General features: G+C 41.1%; 1 protein-coding gene across 27 annotated transcripts in view; it reads left to right on the top strand.

The window, feature by feature from the left end:
- Positions 1-16,937, top strand: part of CLASP1 (cytoplasmic linker associated protein 1) — a 272,898-nt gene that overhangs the window by 151,207 nt on the left and 104,754 nt on the right. For all 27 annotated transcript variants that reach the window (XM_060411218.1, XM_060411217.1, XM_060411213.1 and 24 more), the window contains exons 9-15: positions 3,714-3,866; positions 7,212-7,285; positions 8,858-8,950; positions 10,079-10,224; positions 11,035-11,170; positions 12,202-12,272; positions 16,768-16,827. In XM_060411218.1, the coding sequence (XP_060267201.1) occupies positions 3,714-3,866; positions 7,212-7,285; positions 8,858-8,950; positions 10,079-10,224; positions 11,035-11,170; positions 12,202-12,272; positions 16,768-16,827 (733 nt within the window). The remainder of the gene's footprint in view (positions 1-3,713; positions 3,867-7,211; positions 7,286-8,857; positions 8,951-10,078; positions 10,225-11,034; positions 11,171-12,201; positions 12,273-16,767; positions 16,828-16,937) is intronic.

Raw genomic sequence — 16,937 nt, 5'->3', positions numbered from 1 at the left:
TGACAAGTATCATCCTACAGGTCTCTGAGACTATTCCTCTTATTTCTCCACCCTCCCTTTTGATATCTGTGTTTAATTTTGATTAATTTTTTTATTGCTGTGTGTGTGTAAATTCTCTCATTTTCCCCTTTCTTTGGCAGTGTCTAACCTGCTTTGAATCCCATTTCAATTATATTTTCATTTCAGCTACTGTATATTCTTAATTTCTAGAAGTTCCATTTGGTTCTTTGAACTAGCTTCCTTTTCTTTCATTACACCGTGAGTCCCTTTAATTCTTGAACGTGGATATAGCAGGTTTCTTGTGCGTATCTGAAAGTTCCATTGTCTCTGTCATTTCTTAGTGGGTCACAGTTTTCTGGTGGTTTTCCCTCCTGATTATGGGACACATTTCTCTGCTTCTCAACTGTTTAGGAAATTTTGATTAGATGTTATGTATTGTGACTGCTACATTATTGAGGATCCATGGTTGGCTGTATTTATTTAAAGAATGTTTGGCAAGGCAGTTAAGTCACTTGCAAATATCCTTAAGGCCTGTTTTTAAGCTCTGAGAGGACAATTTGGTGTATTAGTTCAGCCCCCCTTCTAAGGCCTGCTCTCTCTGGGGTCTCTACTGAATGCATTCGGTGAGTCTCTGAAAACACCCCAACTCTGGTGCTCGAAAATCTTCCCCTTAGTGTAAACTTTGTGAGTTGTTCAAATTACAGTTTCCTGGTCATTTTGTGCCCTCCCTTAGGGAATTTCACTCACATACATGTGGCCCAGAACTTAGGACATTTCTAGAGCTCTCTTTCTGTGGGGCTTCCTCTTTTTCAGCACTCCACCCTGCAACTTCCAGCCACCTCAGCCACCCTGAAGTCTGATCTTCATTTTCTCCACTTCACAAGACTGCCAGCTTCGTTTTGGGTTCCTCTTCCCCATAAGGGGTGGCCTGGAAATTTTCTCCAGACAGGAAGTTAGAGTGATTGAAGTGCTCACCTGTTTGTTTCCCTTCTCTGAGACGTCACAGTTCTGTACTGCCTGTTGTCTTCTGAAAGTAGTTGTTTTATATATTCTGTGTGGCTTCTAGAAAGAGGTTAGGTCTTTGCTAACCCATCATTGTTGCAGGTGGAAGCCGCAGGGATTCAGTGAAATTGACCCATGAAAATAATTCTCAGTAACTGCACACAGTTCCACACAGCATGCCTACCTGTGTTAGAAAGAGAACTAAAGGCAAATTATATGTGTTTCTGAGTGCAGCATAGTTGAGGTCATGTCCCTCATTATTTACGTTCCCCACAGCCTGGGGCTGTCACTGATCTCCGAGGAGTGATGACCACAGTTCCACAGCGGCTGAGTAATGCTGGTGGCCCACGTGCTCTTGGGGCGCCCCCTCCCCGAGGACAGACAGGCTGCTTCTGCTGTCCGTGCTCCGTGGGTGGCCTCCTTCTGTATTTTGAGACCAGGTTTTACTCTTGGATCCAGGCTTCCCTGGTGGCTCAGACGGTAAAGCATCTGTCTGCAGTGTGGGAGACCCGGGTTCAGTCCCTGGGTTGGGAAGATCCCCTGGAGAAGGAAATGGCAACACACTCCAGTCCTCTTGCCTAGAAAATCCTATGGACGGAGGAGCCTAGTAGGCTACAACCTATGGGATCGCAGAGGTGGACATGACTGAGTGACTTCACTTTTTTTTTTTTTTTTTAATTTTTTACTCTTGGAGGGACCTTACTAGTGTGCTTTGCAGTTTAATAATAACTTTTGAGTCCATATGGGAAGTCTGTGCTAACAGACCACTGAATATCTGAATCATTAAGACATTGATGCATGGATTGAAGGAGCCATCTGTGAAACAGCACAGGTTGCCAGGTGCTCAGAAGTGTGAAGGCATGTGGAGGGAAGCTAATCTGCACAGGATTCTGCATTTGTGAGGATGTGATTCCTCCTCTGTTGTTTTTTTGGTTAGTCGCTAAGTTGAATCCAACTCATTTAGACCCCAGGGACTGTAGTCTACCAGGCTCCTCTGTCCATGGGATTTCCCAAGCAAGAATATTGGAGTAGGTTGCCATTTCCTTCTCTAGGGAATCTTCTCAGTCCAGGGATTGAACTCACATCTCCTGCTTGGCAGGTGGATTCTTTACCACTGAGCCACCTGAGAAGCCCGGTTCCTCCCTTACTGTTGAATAAAAGGAGCCCTATGATTTGAAGTGGATTGTTGGTGAGCTGTAAGGAACATTGACTTTCACTTAACATTATTAGGGTCTTGGGTAGACACAAGACTTGGCTGTGGATAGTTCAGCTGAGAAGCAACTAGATCAAGAAAAACAGATTATTTCTGTTTTTGGTCAACAGTTACTTACTTTAGACTTACTGGTAAAGAACTAAGCCGTTTTTCAGAAATCATGAATATCGCCAGCTATGGATGTTAATTTTCTTTTTTTGTTTGTTTTTAGTAACTCCTAAGTTCTTTATTTATCCTCCTGACTGACCCACACATGCTACATAAGCCCTTGGTGTTCTGTATAGTGCACTGTGATAAGCTTTAATTTTTTGTCATCAAAATGCTGTTCATCAGTATGCTCAAAGATGGTTTCTTAATATATATATATATATTTTAAAAATACAACTTGAGGAATATTGATGGGATCTACTGCTGTCTAAGGAATTCCCTTATAGCTCAGTCAGTAAAGAATCTGCCTGGAATGCAGGAGACCCAGGTTTGATTCCTGGGTTGGGAAGATCCCTTGGAGAAGGAAATGGCAACCCAGTCCAGTATTCTTGCCTGGAGAATCCCATGGACAGAGGAGCCTGGTGGGCTACAGTCCATGGGGTTGCAGGAGTCAGACATGACTTACAGACTAAACCACCACTACTGCTAACTAGAAAATTTAGAAGTTAATGAATTTATGAAAAAAATGCTTAATTTCGCTAAAATGCAACATTGAAGAAGAGGTTGTTTTGCAGGGGGAGAAGCCTATCAAATTTTGTTTGAAATTTTTAAATGGTAATATTTTCAGTGTTGGCAAGAATGTGGCAGGAAACTCTGAATTTTCAGGAAAAGTGTGTATTTTTATGAATTTTCTGAAGATAATTTGGGTAGTATACATCAAAAGCTTTTATATTCTTACTCAGTAATATTGCTTCTAGGAATTATTTTTCTTAAAGTTATTAGATGTTCAAACAAAAATGCAGGTAGAAAGGTATCTATTGCAGTATTATTTCTAAGCATAAGATATTAGAATATCCCTGTCTCAGCAATGAAAATGTTTTTTATTTATAGCATTTTCCAATTGCAGAGTACCATGAAACCGTTAAAATGGCATTTATGAAGAATATTTCATCATGTGGTAAAATGTACATTTGAAATAAGCAATTTTCTAAAATGGAATATAGTCTTACATTAACTATTAAAAAGTACATGAAAGAATGGCCAGAAATATACCAGATTGTTAAAGTAACTGTTCCTACATGATACTTTCATGAGAGGTTGCTTTCTTTATGATTTTTCTATTTTCTGAAATTGGAGTGGAAAGCATTCCTGATATGTGAGAGGAAACAGGGTGTTCATAGCTGCATTCCTGACTCACCTAAGCCTTTTCTAGACACTGGGTGGGCATCTCAGATTCCAGAAGAGAAAGCAAACCATTAATCTCTAATTAAAACTAGTTGCTGTTTTCAGTTGAGATGAAAAAGTACTTAAAAATTTAAAAAAAGAAAAAATTTCTTTGCTTACTCTTCAGATAAAAACTTTGACGATGAAGATTCTGTGGATGGTAATAGACCTTCTTCCGCCAGCTCTACGTCGTCCAAAGCTCCAGCAGGCTCACGGAGAAACGTTGGAATGGGGACCACCCGTAGGCTCGGCTCCTCCTCTCTTGGATCCAAGTCTTCAGGTAGGACCAAGCCCAAGCACAGTGCTGCGGGGTCTGCTGTGTAGGTGCTTAAAGCAGATGTGCACGCTGCTCACTTTCTGTGTCCTTTAGAGGCACAGTAATTCTGTGGGCAGTGTGAGTCCACTTTCTCTTCCTCAAGTAAATTGGTTCTCATCTATGGGTGCTGATAAGCTGGTAGAATGTACGTCTGAACTGCTGTATTGCATGTTTGTGAGGCAGAATCTTTGGGTGTGTGAATCCACCACAGAGCAGAGCTCATGGTATCCTAATGGCGTTGGGCTCCTGCCGTGCCTGATGATACTTGCATGGTATCAGCCAATTTCTGTGTCTCAGGCCTGAGATTATGTAGAAGTTAGATTGTCTGTGGCGGATTCATGATGATGTATGGCAAAACCAATACGATATTGTAAAGTAATTAGCCTCAAATTAAAATAAATAAATTTATATTAAAAAAAAACACACACAAAAAGTATTTTGTTCTTGCAAGTAAGATTGTTCGTTGTGAGACCTTGTAAGATACCGAATTAGTGAATGGTCAAGATTAGCTAGCTCCCTGAGGCTTTGAAAATTATAAGGCTAAATCTCTTTATCCTCCTCTTCCATCCCCTAATTTAGACTGTTTTGGGTCCTTATTATATATAACTTTCATTTTGCTGTCACATTTAAGTTTATACACAAATTAACCTACTTTAAAATTTTTTTTCATTGAAGTATAGTTGATTTATAGTGTAATGAAAATTACTTACTTTTTACTTTTGAACCATGCTTCCTGTTAGCATTGGGCTTTTGAGCTTGGCTGGATGAACTGATCAGTTAAAGCTAGAGTGAGGACCAGCATCAGAATGCTGCCTCCTTGGGCTGGTCTTCCTTGCTGTCTGAACAGGCCTTGGATGTTGGTGTCCCAGCTTGTCAGCTTGGTGCCCCCACAGCCTCTGCCCTACCATCTCTGTGTTGAGGGAGCTGCTGTTCTTAGTTCTTCCTAATCTTGTATGTTTTTTTTGAAATGCTTTTTTTTTTCCAAATTTATTTTAACTGGTGGATAATTTATAATTATTTTAACTGGAGAATAATAATAATTTATTATTAACTGGACGATAATTGCTTTATAATGTTGTGTTGACTTCTGCCATACAATAATGTGAATCAGTCATAATTATAACTATATTCCTTTCCTCTTGAGCACCCCCCCATGCCACCCCTTGCCATCCCATGCCTCTTGGTCATCTTTTATTTTTTGGTTCATTTAAAAAAATATACTTTTGTTGTTGTTGTTGTTAAAGAGCTTAAATTCATACAACATGAAATCAACCATTTTAAAGGTAATAATTCATTAGCATTTATTGTATTCGTAGTGTTGGGCAGCCACCACCTCTATCTAGTTTCAACACAGTTTTGAAACCAGACCCCATTAAAGGTCTTTCAAAAAAAGACCCCGTTAAAATTCTCCCCATTCCTTCCTTCCCCAGCTCTGGCGATCCCTCTAGTCTGTGTTCTTTCTCTATGCTTTCAGCCATTCTAGGAATTTCAGAGAAACGGAGCCATCCAATATGTTGTCTCTTGTGTCTGGCTCCTTTCACTTGGCGTAATGTTTTTGGAGTTCATCTCTGCTGGAGCTTGTATCAGTACTTTTTTTTTTTAATGGCTGAACAGTCTTTCTAATCCGTTTTCTTAATCTGTCTTTGAGAAGCATCTGTTCTACAAACTAAGCTTAGAAAATTTCTGTGTGATCAGACCATGTCTTTTTGTTCCCGTTCCTCACCTGTTCCCCTTCCATAGATCCCACCTGTGTAGATTGTACGGCGATACCAACCCTGTCTTTCCCTCAGGCCTGATCCCATCTTTTTCCATTTTGTTTAACACCATAGTTGTGATTTCCCTGTTGACTTCTCATCAGACTCCATGGGCCCAGGCCTGTGTATGGCCCCAAGCACCCTTTGACATGTGGCTCTCCGCTTCACACAGAAAGGCGCTCAGTGCTTGTCGGCTTGGTGGGATCCAGGCCTAACCTAAAGCACACAGAGCCCCACTCACGGTGTGTTACTATTTTCTGTCTGTAATTGACTTGGGAATGCAGAGAAATACTCCTCAAGCGTGATGACACGTATGTACCACAAGCCTCAGCTGTCTTTAAAGCCTTTTCTGTCTAGGTGGTCCATCAGGACCCCAGATGCCAACTAAGTTGTCAGGTGGGAAGCTCTGGAAAAGCACAAGACTAATCAATATAAATCATTAATGACGGTTGCAGGGATGACTGTAGGTGGCCATTCAGAAACCTTTAATATGAAGAAAAAACATCTGGTAAAATATCACGTGATTGTCATGTGTGAAGTGACATATTAACAGAAAGAAAAAGCTTTCTCCTGAATGATAGCAATTGTGGGGTCAATTTGCAACTGGCATATGAATGAAAAATTGACAAATTATTGTGATTTTAAGGAGATAAAAATTTTTTTCCTTGAAATGAAAATATTTTGAGACTAATATGAAGTTGAGGTGAAACCATTAAATTCTTTAGAACTTATTTGAATGTTTCACAAATTTGTTATGTTGGATTCCTAACAATGATATAATTTCATTTATTCCCTGAAGAATTGACATTTCTATTATACGTTCATTAGGAATCTTTGAAAAAACTTATATACTAACATGGGGCTTCCCAGTTGGTACTAGTGGTAAAGAACCTGCCTGCCACTGCAAGAAACGCGGGAGATGTGGATTTGATCCCTGGAGGAGGGCATGGCCACCCACTCCAGTATTCAGGCCTGGAGAATCTCACAGACAGAGGAGTCTGGTGGGCTGTGGTCTATAGGGTCGCAAAGGGATGGACATGGCTGAAGCGACTTGAATGCACACACATAGATTCATACAATATAAATCACCTAAATCCTTTAAAGTCTATACAACTGGCCCTCCTTAAGCAAGTACTATCTTTAGATGACTTTAAGCTAATATATGTTATACTGTAAAATCATTATACTTTATCTTAATATTGAAAGTCAGTAATGCTTGTCAGTGCCACAAAACTCTAAACTTTTATTGACTTAAAAAAGTTACAAATCTTCCAAAATATAATTTTTTTCCACTTTTATTTATTTTTTTTTAATTTTAAAATCTTTAATTCTTACATGCGTTCCCAAACATGAACTCCCCTCCCACCTCCCTCCCCATAACATCTCTGTGGGTCATCCCCATGCACCAGCCCCAAGCATGCTGTATCCTGCGTCAGACATAGACTGGCGATTCAATTCTTACATGATAGTATACATGTTAGAATGCCATTCTCCTTTGTGTATGAGTCCTCCAGTGCACACTGTTTACATTTTAAAAATTGATGTTTTTTTATAGCTGCAAAAGAAGGAGCTGGTGCTGTTGATGAAGAGGATTTTATTAAAGCATTTGACGATGTGCCTGTAGTCCAGGTGAGTGAAGATGTTTGGTTTGCTTAAAAAGGATGGGCTTATTCTTCAGATTTCATTTTTCAAGCATGTGACACGCAGAGTTTCTTACTAGGTAGGGTAATTCTGACTGTCAGGACCACAGGAGGTCTAGGGTTGCAGACTAGGAAATGTTAGGGCCTGTCAGAACTGAAATGAAGAGTGAAAGTCACAGCCCAGGATGACCTTCCAGTTAGAACTGGTGAGAGGGGGCTTGCTCCAGTAGTGTGTTTGTGAGTCAGGTCACACAGAAGAGGGGAAAATAAGTGACTCCATTCCAAGAGGGAACAAAGAAGCATGCTTATGTCAGTATTTTCCTTAGAGAAGCCTGTAAATTTGAAGAATCTAGGTGTCTGAAAGGTATAAAAAATGTTTTCATAAAGCCTTAGTTTATGCCATCGTGACACTTCGCTTAAGTGCCGGGCATGTGAAGCAGAGATGACTTACAGAACTTGGGGCTCAGCCACCCACTGTAAACTGCTTTGCGCCCCAGCATCGTCTCTTGTTGGTCGGGGCTTGTGGTCCATTGGATGCCGGTGCTCAGGATTCCTCCAGCACTTGATATCTGTACGTGTCCCTTGCACCCGCTGCTTAGTTGCCGTGTGTATACAAAGCAGATGGCAGGTGTTTTAGGTTCAGGCTCACCCTTATGTCCTTGGCCTTCCTATCATGCCTTACTCTTGGTGGATTTTTTTCTCCCCCTTACTATCTTTGGAGTAGGATACAAGGATAAATGAGAAGAGAGGTTTGAAAGTGTTTAAGGTTACAAGCATAGACACTAGTAAGGTTACAAGCATATAGCACTTGCTGTATTGCCCTTCACTGTGTTGTGCTTTGTAAATGCTGCAGTGTCACGTCTATGGGCACCTTGCCTCAAGCGTGCGTACGGTGCCCCTTCCCCATCAGCATTTGCTCACCTCGTGTCTCTGTCATGTTTTGATAATTCTCACAACGGTTCAGCTCTCCATCAGCAAAAAGATTACGGTTCTCTGAAGACTCAGATGTTGGTTAGCTTTTTTTTTTTTAGCAATAAGGGATTTTTAAATTATGCACATGGCCTTTTTAGACAGTGGGCATACTTTAATTGGGCAGTTAATAGACTGCAGTCTAGAAGAATCTTTATGACTCACTTCATTGTGATATTCACTTTATTGCACCTGCAGTACAGTGAAGACACTAGAACTGACCTGGCAGTGTCTCTGGGGTCTGCCAGTATGGTGGGTGTTACAAAAAAAAAACAAGTCAGTGACTTGTGCATCTCCGCCCATTCCCCAGTGGGCTTCTTTCTCGGTTGTGCATGAAATCATCTATTATGGTAAAGCTGCATTTGAGGTGAGGTTATCCATATATAGGCATCAGAGCTGGTGAGTTTACATTCATGGTGGAAACTCATTCAGTGGCCTGTCTAGATGTTATCTCAGAGGTCCTTTTCTGAAAAATGAAATGATTTCTTTTACTGTATTTACCAGATGCTCTTGACTTCAGTTAATTAAGAAACAAATCTTTATTTATTCTGTAAATTTTCTCATATTAATTGTAAATTAATTTTGCTTACAGATTTATTCCAGCCGAGACCTTGAGGAGTCCATAAACAAGATTAGGGAAATATTATCTGATGACAAGCATGATTGGGAGCAAAGAGTAAATGCTGTAAGCTGCCAACTTTGTGATTATATTTGCATTAGATATTTAAATATTATAAATACTTTATTATGAAATTGGGGTTCAGCTGTAATGAATTTTAAGTAGGCAGTATTTTAAACATAAGGTACCATATTCTCAGTTTGCCTTTTTAATAGATTACCTCACTTCTGTTTCTAAAACATGCCGACTTCTATCTTTTTGTGCATCTTGAACTTTTAACAAAGTCCTGCCTGTGGCACGGCCACTACTTTTGCCATCCTTGGCCAGGGAAGCAGCTTCCTAGTGACTCACAGTGAGTGTCCCTGTTGCCCTTTCTTTCTTCGTAGCACTTCTGTCCCTTCTGTTTTTAAAAGTACATTAATGACAAGTTGTCCGAACATTAAAGTGAACAGCATTTGGTGCAGGTATGTCTTTTCTGAGGAAGGTGATTGTGCACTGGTTGTCCAGCAGGAAGCAGGTTAGGAACACGGCTGCTGTGTCTGTTTCAGATGCCCTCCAGCCTCTTCAGTAGCAGATACAGTGACCAACAGTGGGGACACTTCTTCCTGTGAAGTGAAAGTTGCTCAGTCGAGTCTGACTGTTTGCAACCGCATGGACTATACAGTCCATGGAATTCTCCAGGCCAGGATACTGGAGTGGGTGGCCGTTCCCTTCTCCAAGGGATCCTTGTTCCCCGTTCCCAACCCAGGGATCAAACCCAGGTCTCCTGCATTGTAGGCGGATTCTTTACCAGCTGAGCTACTTTCCTGTGATTCACTCAGTAAATGGTGGTTGGATGGGGTGTTGGGGAACTTAGGGAAGGAGCTTTTTTACAGGCTACAATGAGGTTTCAGTTATTTTTATCCTTAGTATCAGAGCATTTGTAAATATGCTAGAATGGTCCAATTAAAAAATACATTTTGTAGAATTATAATGCATTTATCACAGATAATAATTTTTAAAAATCATTTTTTCTTATTTATGATACCTAGATTTCTTCAGTATGTTAGCTATTATTTAGTTGGTCTAATTCTTCTTGGAAAACTGTATCATTTAACTTTATTGTTGATCCTTGAATATTTGTTGGCTTCCATTATTTTGTATTTCTGTTCTAAGGATTGTTTTTTCTGTCTCTTAATTTTTCTACCCCATTAGCTAAAAAAGATTAGATCTTTACTCTTGGCTGGTGCTGCCGAGTATGATAACTTCTTCCAGCACTTACGGCTTTTGGACGGAGCCTTTAAACTGTCCGCTAAGGATCTACGGTCTCAGGTAGTGCGGGAGGCTTGTATCACGCTGGGGTAAGGACTACGACGCTCCCGGTTCTCACATAATAAAGTAGCTATGTCACAGAGCTTCAGAGATGGGTCACTGAATAATACGTCCACTGGGGCTCTTCCACTTGCTTGTCGCCTGGTCTCCAAGACTGATTCTATTTACACTCTGTTAGTACTTTTACAGTGTTTCCTGACCAGTTATGTTATTGACAGAGGGGATTTTTGCAGAAAATTAACACCTGTGGCATCAGTACATCTCTGGTTGATAATGTGTTGTGTGACAGATTTTAAATTTTACTCAGTGACTTAGCTCTGAAGCCTCTGTTTTAAACTTGAAACAATTATTAATATGGAAAATGAAATCTTATAAACTTCTGTTCTCAGCCTTTTCATTGATTTTGCTGGCAGAATATAGCGTGATCAATACAATTTTTGTTTGTTCCTGTTGAATTCAGTAGAAGAGTGGCTTTGCAGCTGTTCAAAATTTTGACTTCAGATATTGAAGCCCGAATGTTGTATGCTGAAAATAAAAGAGCAAAAGAAAAAATAGAGGCTGAGGGTGCTTTGACATATTTATGTTTTATTAGTATTTGTTTTTTTGCTATTTGAAGAGTAATTAGCGGGAAATGATTTATTTATTTTTTAAAAAGCAGTTCTTCTTGGTGAGTGGCTATATGTAAAGTCCTCTGCATGTGCTTGGGTATTTGTATTTTACTTAGACTTGTTTTTGTCCTTAGATGACTTTATACAAAAACTCTAAAATGTTAAAAGATTTATATATTACACTATTTCCAAGAACTTTGGTTACAGTCCAGTGTTCATTTCTCATTGCAGGCATCTGTCATCAGTGCTGGGGAATAAGTTTGACCATGGAGCTGAAGCCATTATGCCAACTATCTTTAATTTAATTCCAAATAGTGCCAAAATTATGGCCACCTCTGGTGTCGTAGCTGTTAGGTTAATCATTCGGGTGAGTATGTTTTGGAGCCGTATGTATTGTAGAATAAGCAAGTGGTAAAATATTGGTGGTAGATAAGCAGTTATCAGAGACGTTTCCCATTTGAGTGATTATGTATGTGGAATCACGCTGTATGGACAGTATTGTCCCACCCTCGCCTTCCCTTGCTTAACTGTCACATGTGAGCCTTTTCAGTTCCCTGGAGTGAATTACAGGTGTGGTGTACCGTTACTGACCTGTTGCTCATCCTCTCCTCATTGGTTTTAAGCATTTGAGCACTTGTACCTGCTTCTGAGTTCTGTGTGTGCCCAGGCGTTATTCCTGTTCTTCCCTCCTTAGTCCCCAACTGTTCATTTTAGGTATTTGTGCTTGTGGCTTTGTATTCATCTAGCATCTTTATTTAAATAATTGTACATAAGCCTAAAAACAAAAGATTATCTTCAGTTAGGTTTTCAAAGCACTAATTTATTTAATCTGAATAATTAGCCTAGTAATTTATATGTGGATTTTCAATAAAACCTAACCGCTCACACAGCTTTACAGTGCAAGCTCTTCATATCGCCTTCTCCCCATGTCAAGTCCCTTTTCCCGAGAGGCAGCCCTCAAAACTGGGGCTTGATGGTGCTAATTGAAATCTTTCCAGAATATTTATGATTATTGTGGGTTACTTTCTTTGCATTATGTTAGTTCTTACTGTTTACAGTGCCCATTTCAGATACTAAACCAAAGCCGTTATTAGACATATCCATTGAAATGGTATTAAAATACATTGGTCTACTGACTGCTTTTTACTCACTTAGATCTCTACTGCTCAGATAGTTTGGGCTTCATACCAGTGATTTGTTTTGATTTTAGACTGACTTAACACATATCATCATGTTGCCTGTTTTGGCTCTGTAAACTTTGTCATGCCCTTTGTAAGTGTCCAGTGAAATTCTTTCTCCTTTTTAAACACAGTGAAATTCTAATAGGTGAGTAAGAAAGTGATTATCTCAGTTTTGTATTTTCAAGTACTCACCTCTGTGTTTTGCTCTTTTCCACAGCACACACACATCCCTAGGCTAATACCTGTCATAACAAGCAACTGTACCTCCAAGTCTGTTGCAGTTAGAAGGTAAACTTTTAATGAATTTTCTCATTATTTTTGAATTGTTTTAAAACCAAAACAAATTTCAAATTTCCCTCCATCTAAAACGTTTATATTTGAAATAATTAATATTATTTAATATTGCTATAATAAATGCCCTTGGCTTGAAGGGTCATGATCAAAATTATATGGAAAGTGAATTTGGACAGCTGATGTTATTTTTTTGTGTGTGTGAGAACAAGTGTATGTGAGGTATTTGGAAGAGGTGGGATGGGGCCGTGTCCCCACATACACTTTCTTCCTGTGCTGGTCCCTCTGCCTCTGTCATTGGTCTACCCCGTGCCCTGAATGAAGGCAGTAGCTGCCTGCCTGGAAAAGACATTGTAGAAATGAGTAGTAGTTATTTATGTTAACATAGGTAGGAGGAGGTGTACGTTGTCTGCAGCTTCTGATGTGATTCTGGGGATTCTGAGGCCTGACTAGTCACCTGCCGTGCTGCACAGTAAGGGGAGGTAGACCCCGAAGGTCCGCCTGAGCAGCCAGCTGGGCTTTGTCTCAGGTCCACATGAGCTGTCCCAGCCTCTGTGTGACGTCAGGGCTCTGTGCTTCCAGCTGGGATCTGTGGGGTCTCGACTGGTGACTCCACAGAGTCCTTCAAATCGTGAAATGTGTGGGCTGTCTTCCCAGGAAGGTGTAAGTACACAGAAGTTTTATGTGAGTTTTCAGACAATTCATGGACTGAAGCTTCTTGGTGGACCAGATCAAGGGCATTATGGGGTAAATTAATGGCAGACCTAGGCAGCACCCTTCTGGCCCCATCCATGCAATTCTGGGTTTTGATCTAGCCCAACAGGAGGGCCTGTCACTTCATGGCTGTCCCCTGTTTCTCTCCTTTCCTGGGCTGGCACATTGGACCCCCACAGGATTTCTCAGGTGCGGGGGTCTTTCTGAGCATGAAACAGCCCCCATCACCATCTTATTAACAGCCACGTGCAAGGCAAGAGAAAAGAAAAGGGGAATGAGCTGGCTGTGTAAGTCAGGAAGAAAGACAGGTTCTTCCACTGAAAAGGCTTAATTTTCAAAAGTGTGGCTAAGTGGCATGGCTGAGGAGTGTGGTCAACCACTGACCCACAGTCAGTGGGTGGTGTTCCAGCCACCCTAGAGGGCGGAGCAGCTTCAGCTCCCCAGAGATGAGTGTGTGGAGCTGGCGAGGTGGAGGCTGTTGGTGGATTTCCCACATACTTGGGGACAGAGTTCTGTGGATTCACAGTAACTTAGATAGAAGGGGCTTAGTGTTTGGTGGAAGCTTAATGAATGGTAACCATCATGAGAATTTGCTGCTGCTGCTGTTATATTGTCACTGCAGATTTAGGATTCCAGGAACGGTTTGGAAAGTGTTTCCTTTGTGAAAGGCAGTGAGAGGACACAGATCTTTGTGGGAAACATTATAGGATGTTTAATGTATTAGTTGACTTAGGCTGCATAACAAAAATACGATACATGGAGTGGGCCTAAACAACAGAAATTTATTTTCTCAGTTCTGGAAGCTGGAATTCTCAGATCCGGGTGCCAACAGGTGGGTTCTAATGGGAGTAGCTTGCAGATGGCTGTTTTCTTGCTGTGTCTTCATGATGCAGAATGTGTTCGTGTGTGTTTCTTCTTGAAAGAAAGGAAAGTGAAGTCGCTCAGTCGTGTCTGACTCCTTTGTGACTCCATGGGCTGTAACCTACAAGGCCCCTCCGTCCATGGGATTTTCCGGACAAGAGTACTGGAGTGGGCTGCCATTTCCTTCTCCAGGAGATCTTCCCAACCCAGGGACTGAACCCAGGTCTCCCGCATTGTAGGCAGACGCTTTACCATCTGAGCCACCAGGGAAGTCAGTGTTTCTTCTTACAGGGGCCCTAATCCTAAGAGCATCAGTTTCATGACCCCATGTGAACCTCATGACCACCCGAGGGCCCCATCTCCAAATACCATCATACTGGGGTTTAGGGCATCAATATGAGAGTTCAGGGATGACACACTGGTTCCTAACATGTAAAAATTCTAGTCTGTGGTGCTCGATGTGAGTAGCAGCATGCAGTCACCATGACAGCAGAAATGCTACCCCCTTCACCAGCTTCTTAGCCACACACCCAGATTGGCATTTTTGTCTGTAGTCAAAATGAGTCTCATCAGAGCCGTGTGTCTTAATGCTGAAAAGAGTACTAGGGACTATGCCCTCAGAAAGGAAAAGAGAGCAAGAAGGCAGTATAGCAAAGGCAGTGGTTTCTGTCCTGTATTCAGCCAGTACCTAGCTTTGCTTCATAGAATTTGTAAGAAATGAATTGCCACTCTCCCTCCCCTTAAGAAGTTTATGATTTAGTTGGAGGTATTAAAAATAATAATGCAAAGCAATGTAAGAGTGAATTACAGCATACATGTTTTATGGATTTAGGCATTCAGGGAGCACTGATCAAAACTAGCTGATGGACTTCTTTGGTGGTCCAGTGGTTGGAATCCACCTGCTCCTGCAGGGGAATGGGTTCAGTCCCTGGTCCAGGAAGATTCTACATGCCCTGGGACAACAAAGCCTGTGCCCCACAAGTACTGAACCCACATGCCGCAACTGCTGAAGCCCTGCATGCTCTGGAGCTCATGCTCTGCCACAGGAGAAGCCACTGCAAGAAGAAACCTGTGCACCAGAACTGGAGAGTAGCCCCTCATAATTGCAACTAGAGAAAGCCCACACAGAGCAGCAAAGATCCATTGCAGCCAAAAATTATAAAATAAATGAAGCCAACCTTATTAAAACAAATAAACTAGCTGATACGTTTCCCAGGAGCCTCATAGACAAGTTAAAAACAACGGAGTTGCTTTTTGAATGATGAGTAGTAGTAGGGGAAGAGAAGAGACAAGATCTAACCAGATGTGCTTAAGTAATGCAGTATTTAAGTAATTCCCGTGTTGATGTACTTCCCTATATGATTTTAGTCTAAAAAGTTGAAAACAAGGCCTAATTTACAGGGGATGCATGCATGCTGCCTGCTAAGTCGCTTCAGTCGTGTCCACCCTTTGCAACCCTATGGACCATAGCTTGCCAGTCTTCTCTGTCCATGGGATTTTCCAGGCAAGAATACTAGACTGGGTAGCTCTGCCCTCCTTCAGGGGATCTTCTAACCCAGGGATTGAACCTGCATCTCTTTTGCCTCCTGCATTGGCAGGCAGGGTCTTTACCACTAGCACTACCTGGGAAGCCCTTACAGGGGATATTTTTGACTAGATTGTTTTGAAACTCGTTAAAAACAAGAATTAGCACTAAAGATGCATGTATCCACTAAGAAATATATATTAATAAATATGAGCGTATATACACACACAGTAAAGGGAAGAAAAATCCATACCAGGAAATGACATGGGGCAAAGGGCAAAGGTAGCGTGACCATGGCCTGGGTGAGGGTGGGGACAGTGATGCCGAGAAAGGGGTGTGAGCAGAGGTCAGCATCTTTCCCGGAGAAAGTCTCTTCACAGCCCCCACCCCCACTGCTAGCAGCTCTGGGGCTGAGCTGAGTGACTCCCCAGAGCTCTCCCAGAGCCCTTGTGCTCCGGGCACATGGCAGCTGTTTCTTGTCTGTCCTGCTCACTGGATTGTGTCTCAGTTACCATTGTGTGTCCAGCATCTAGCATAGGGTAAGGGTTTATTAAAGATATTTTGAGTGAGTAATTGTATGCATTATGAGATTTTGAAGTGGGAAGATCATGGGAAAGAAAGTTTGATCATTAAGAGAAAGATTGCCTTCTGATTTGTTTCCTTGAATGGGTTCCTTAAGTCTAATAATATTTATTCCTACAAAGAATTATTCTGGAATATAGGAACAGGAAATGATGAAGAGGTAGGCTCTGAAGTGGTGGTACAACCCAAGGGAGATTAGTCCAGCATTGTTTTTCTGTGTGTACACTCAGGCCAAGAAAGATCACAGAAGTGGAAAGGTTTGAAAAGAAAGAATTTTGAAAGATTGAAGAGAGGAAACTGGCCAAGTAGTTAGAGAAAAACCTGTTTTAAATACTTGGCAGGAAAATTTGGTAAACACTTTGTTTTCCAGGGTATTTTTTTACTTTCTTTCTAGAAGGCATTCTTTGAAATTAGTGCAAAGACTAGTTCCCTAATTTTGTAATGTATGTTGATCTTTGGTGCCCGTATAGCTCCTATATTAATGTGTTATTTGAGGTAGACTATAAAAGCACATGGCAATGACACACCTGTTCAGTGGCATTGCTCTGAAGCTCAAGTTTCTGATCTGAAGGGAACTCTTCTATCCTGTCCCTGTATCCTTGTGATTATGTTTTTTGATCACCATAGGTGCTTACTTATGTTGATTTGCTTAGGTTTTCAGTCAATTATGATTCCATTTTCGTGTTCCATTTTCTTGAATCATGAAAATTATAAGAAATTTGCTGATTATAAAAAGGAGTCGGGTCACTTAAGGAAAAAGCTATTTTCATAAACAGACAAATGACATATTTTTCTTTTCACAATTTTCAGGCGCTGCTTTGAATTTTTAGATCTACTTTTACAAGAATGGCAGACACATTCATTGGAACGGTAAACATCTGATTTGCTGGTTTTCTCTCTGAATTGAATCTTCAGTTTAATGTCTCAGCTGGTGATCCAGCCCACTCTCTATAAGAAGTGAAGGAATCAGTGCATTTATT

This window comes from Ovis aries, chromosome 2, assembly GCF_016772045.2.
Source record: "Ovis aries strain OAR_USU_Benz2616 breed Rambouillet chromosome 2, ARS-UI_Ramb_v3.0, whole genome shotgun sequence".
In the NCBI taxonomy this organism is placed as follows: domain Eukaryota; kingdom Metazoa; phylum Chordata; class Mammalia; order Artiodactyla; family Bovidae; genus Ovis; species Ovis aries.
Note: the sequence above shows the minus strand (reverse complement) of the source record. Positions and strands in the feature narration are given on the sequence as shown.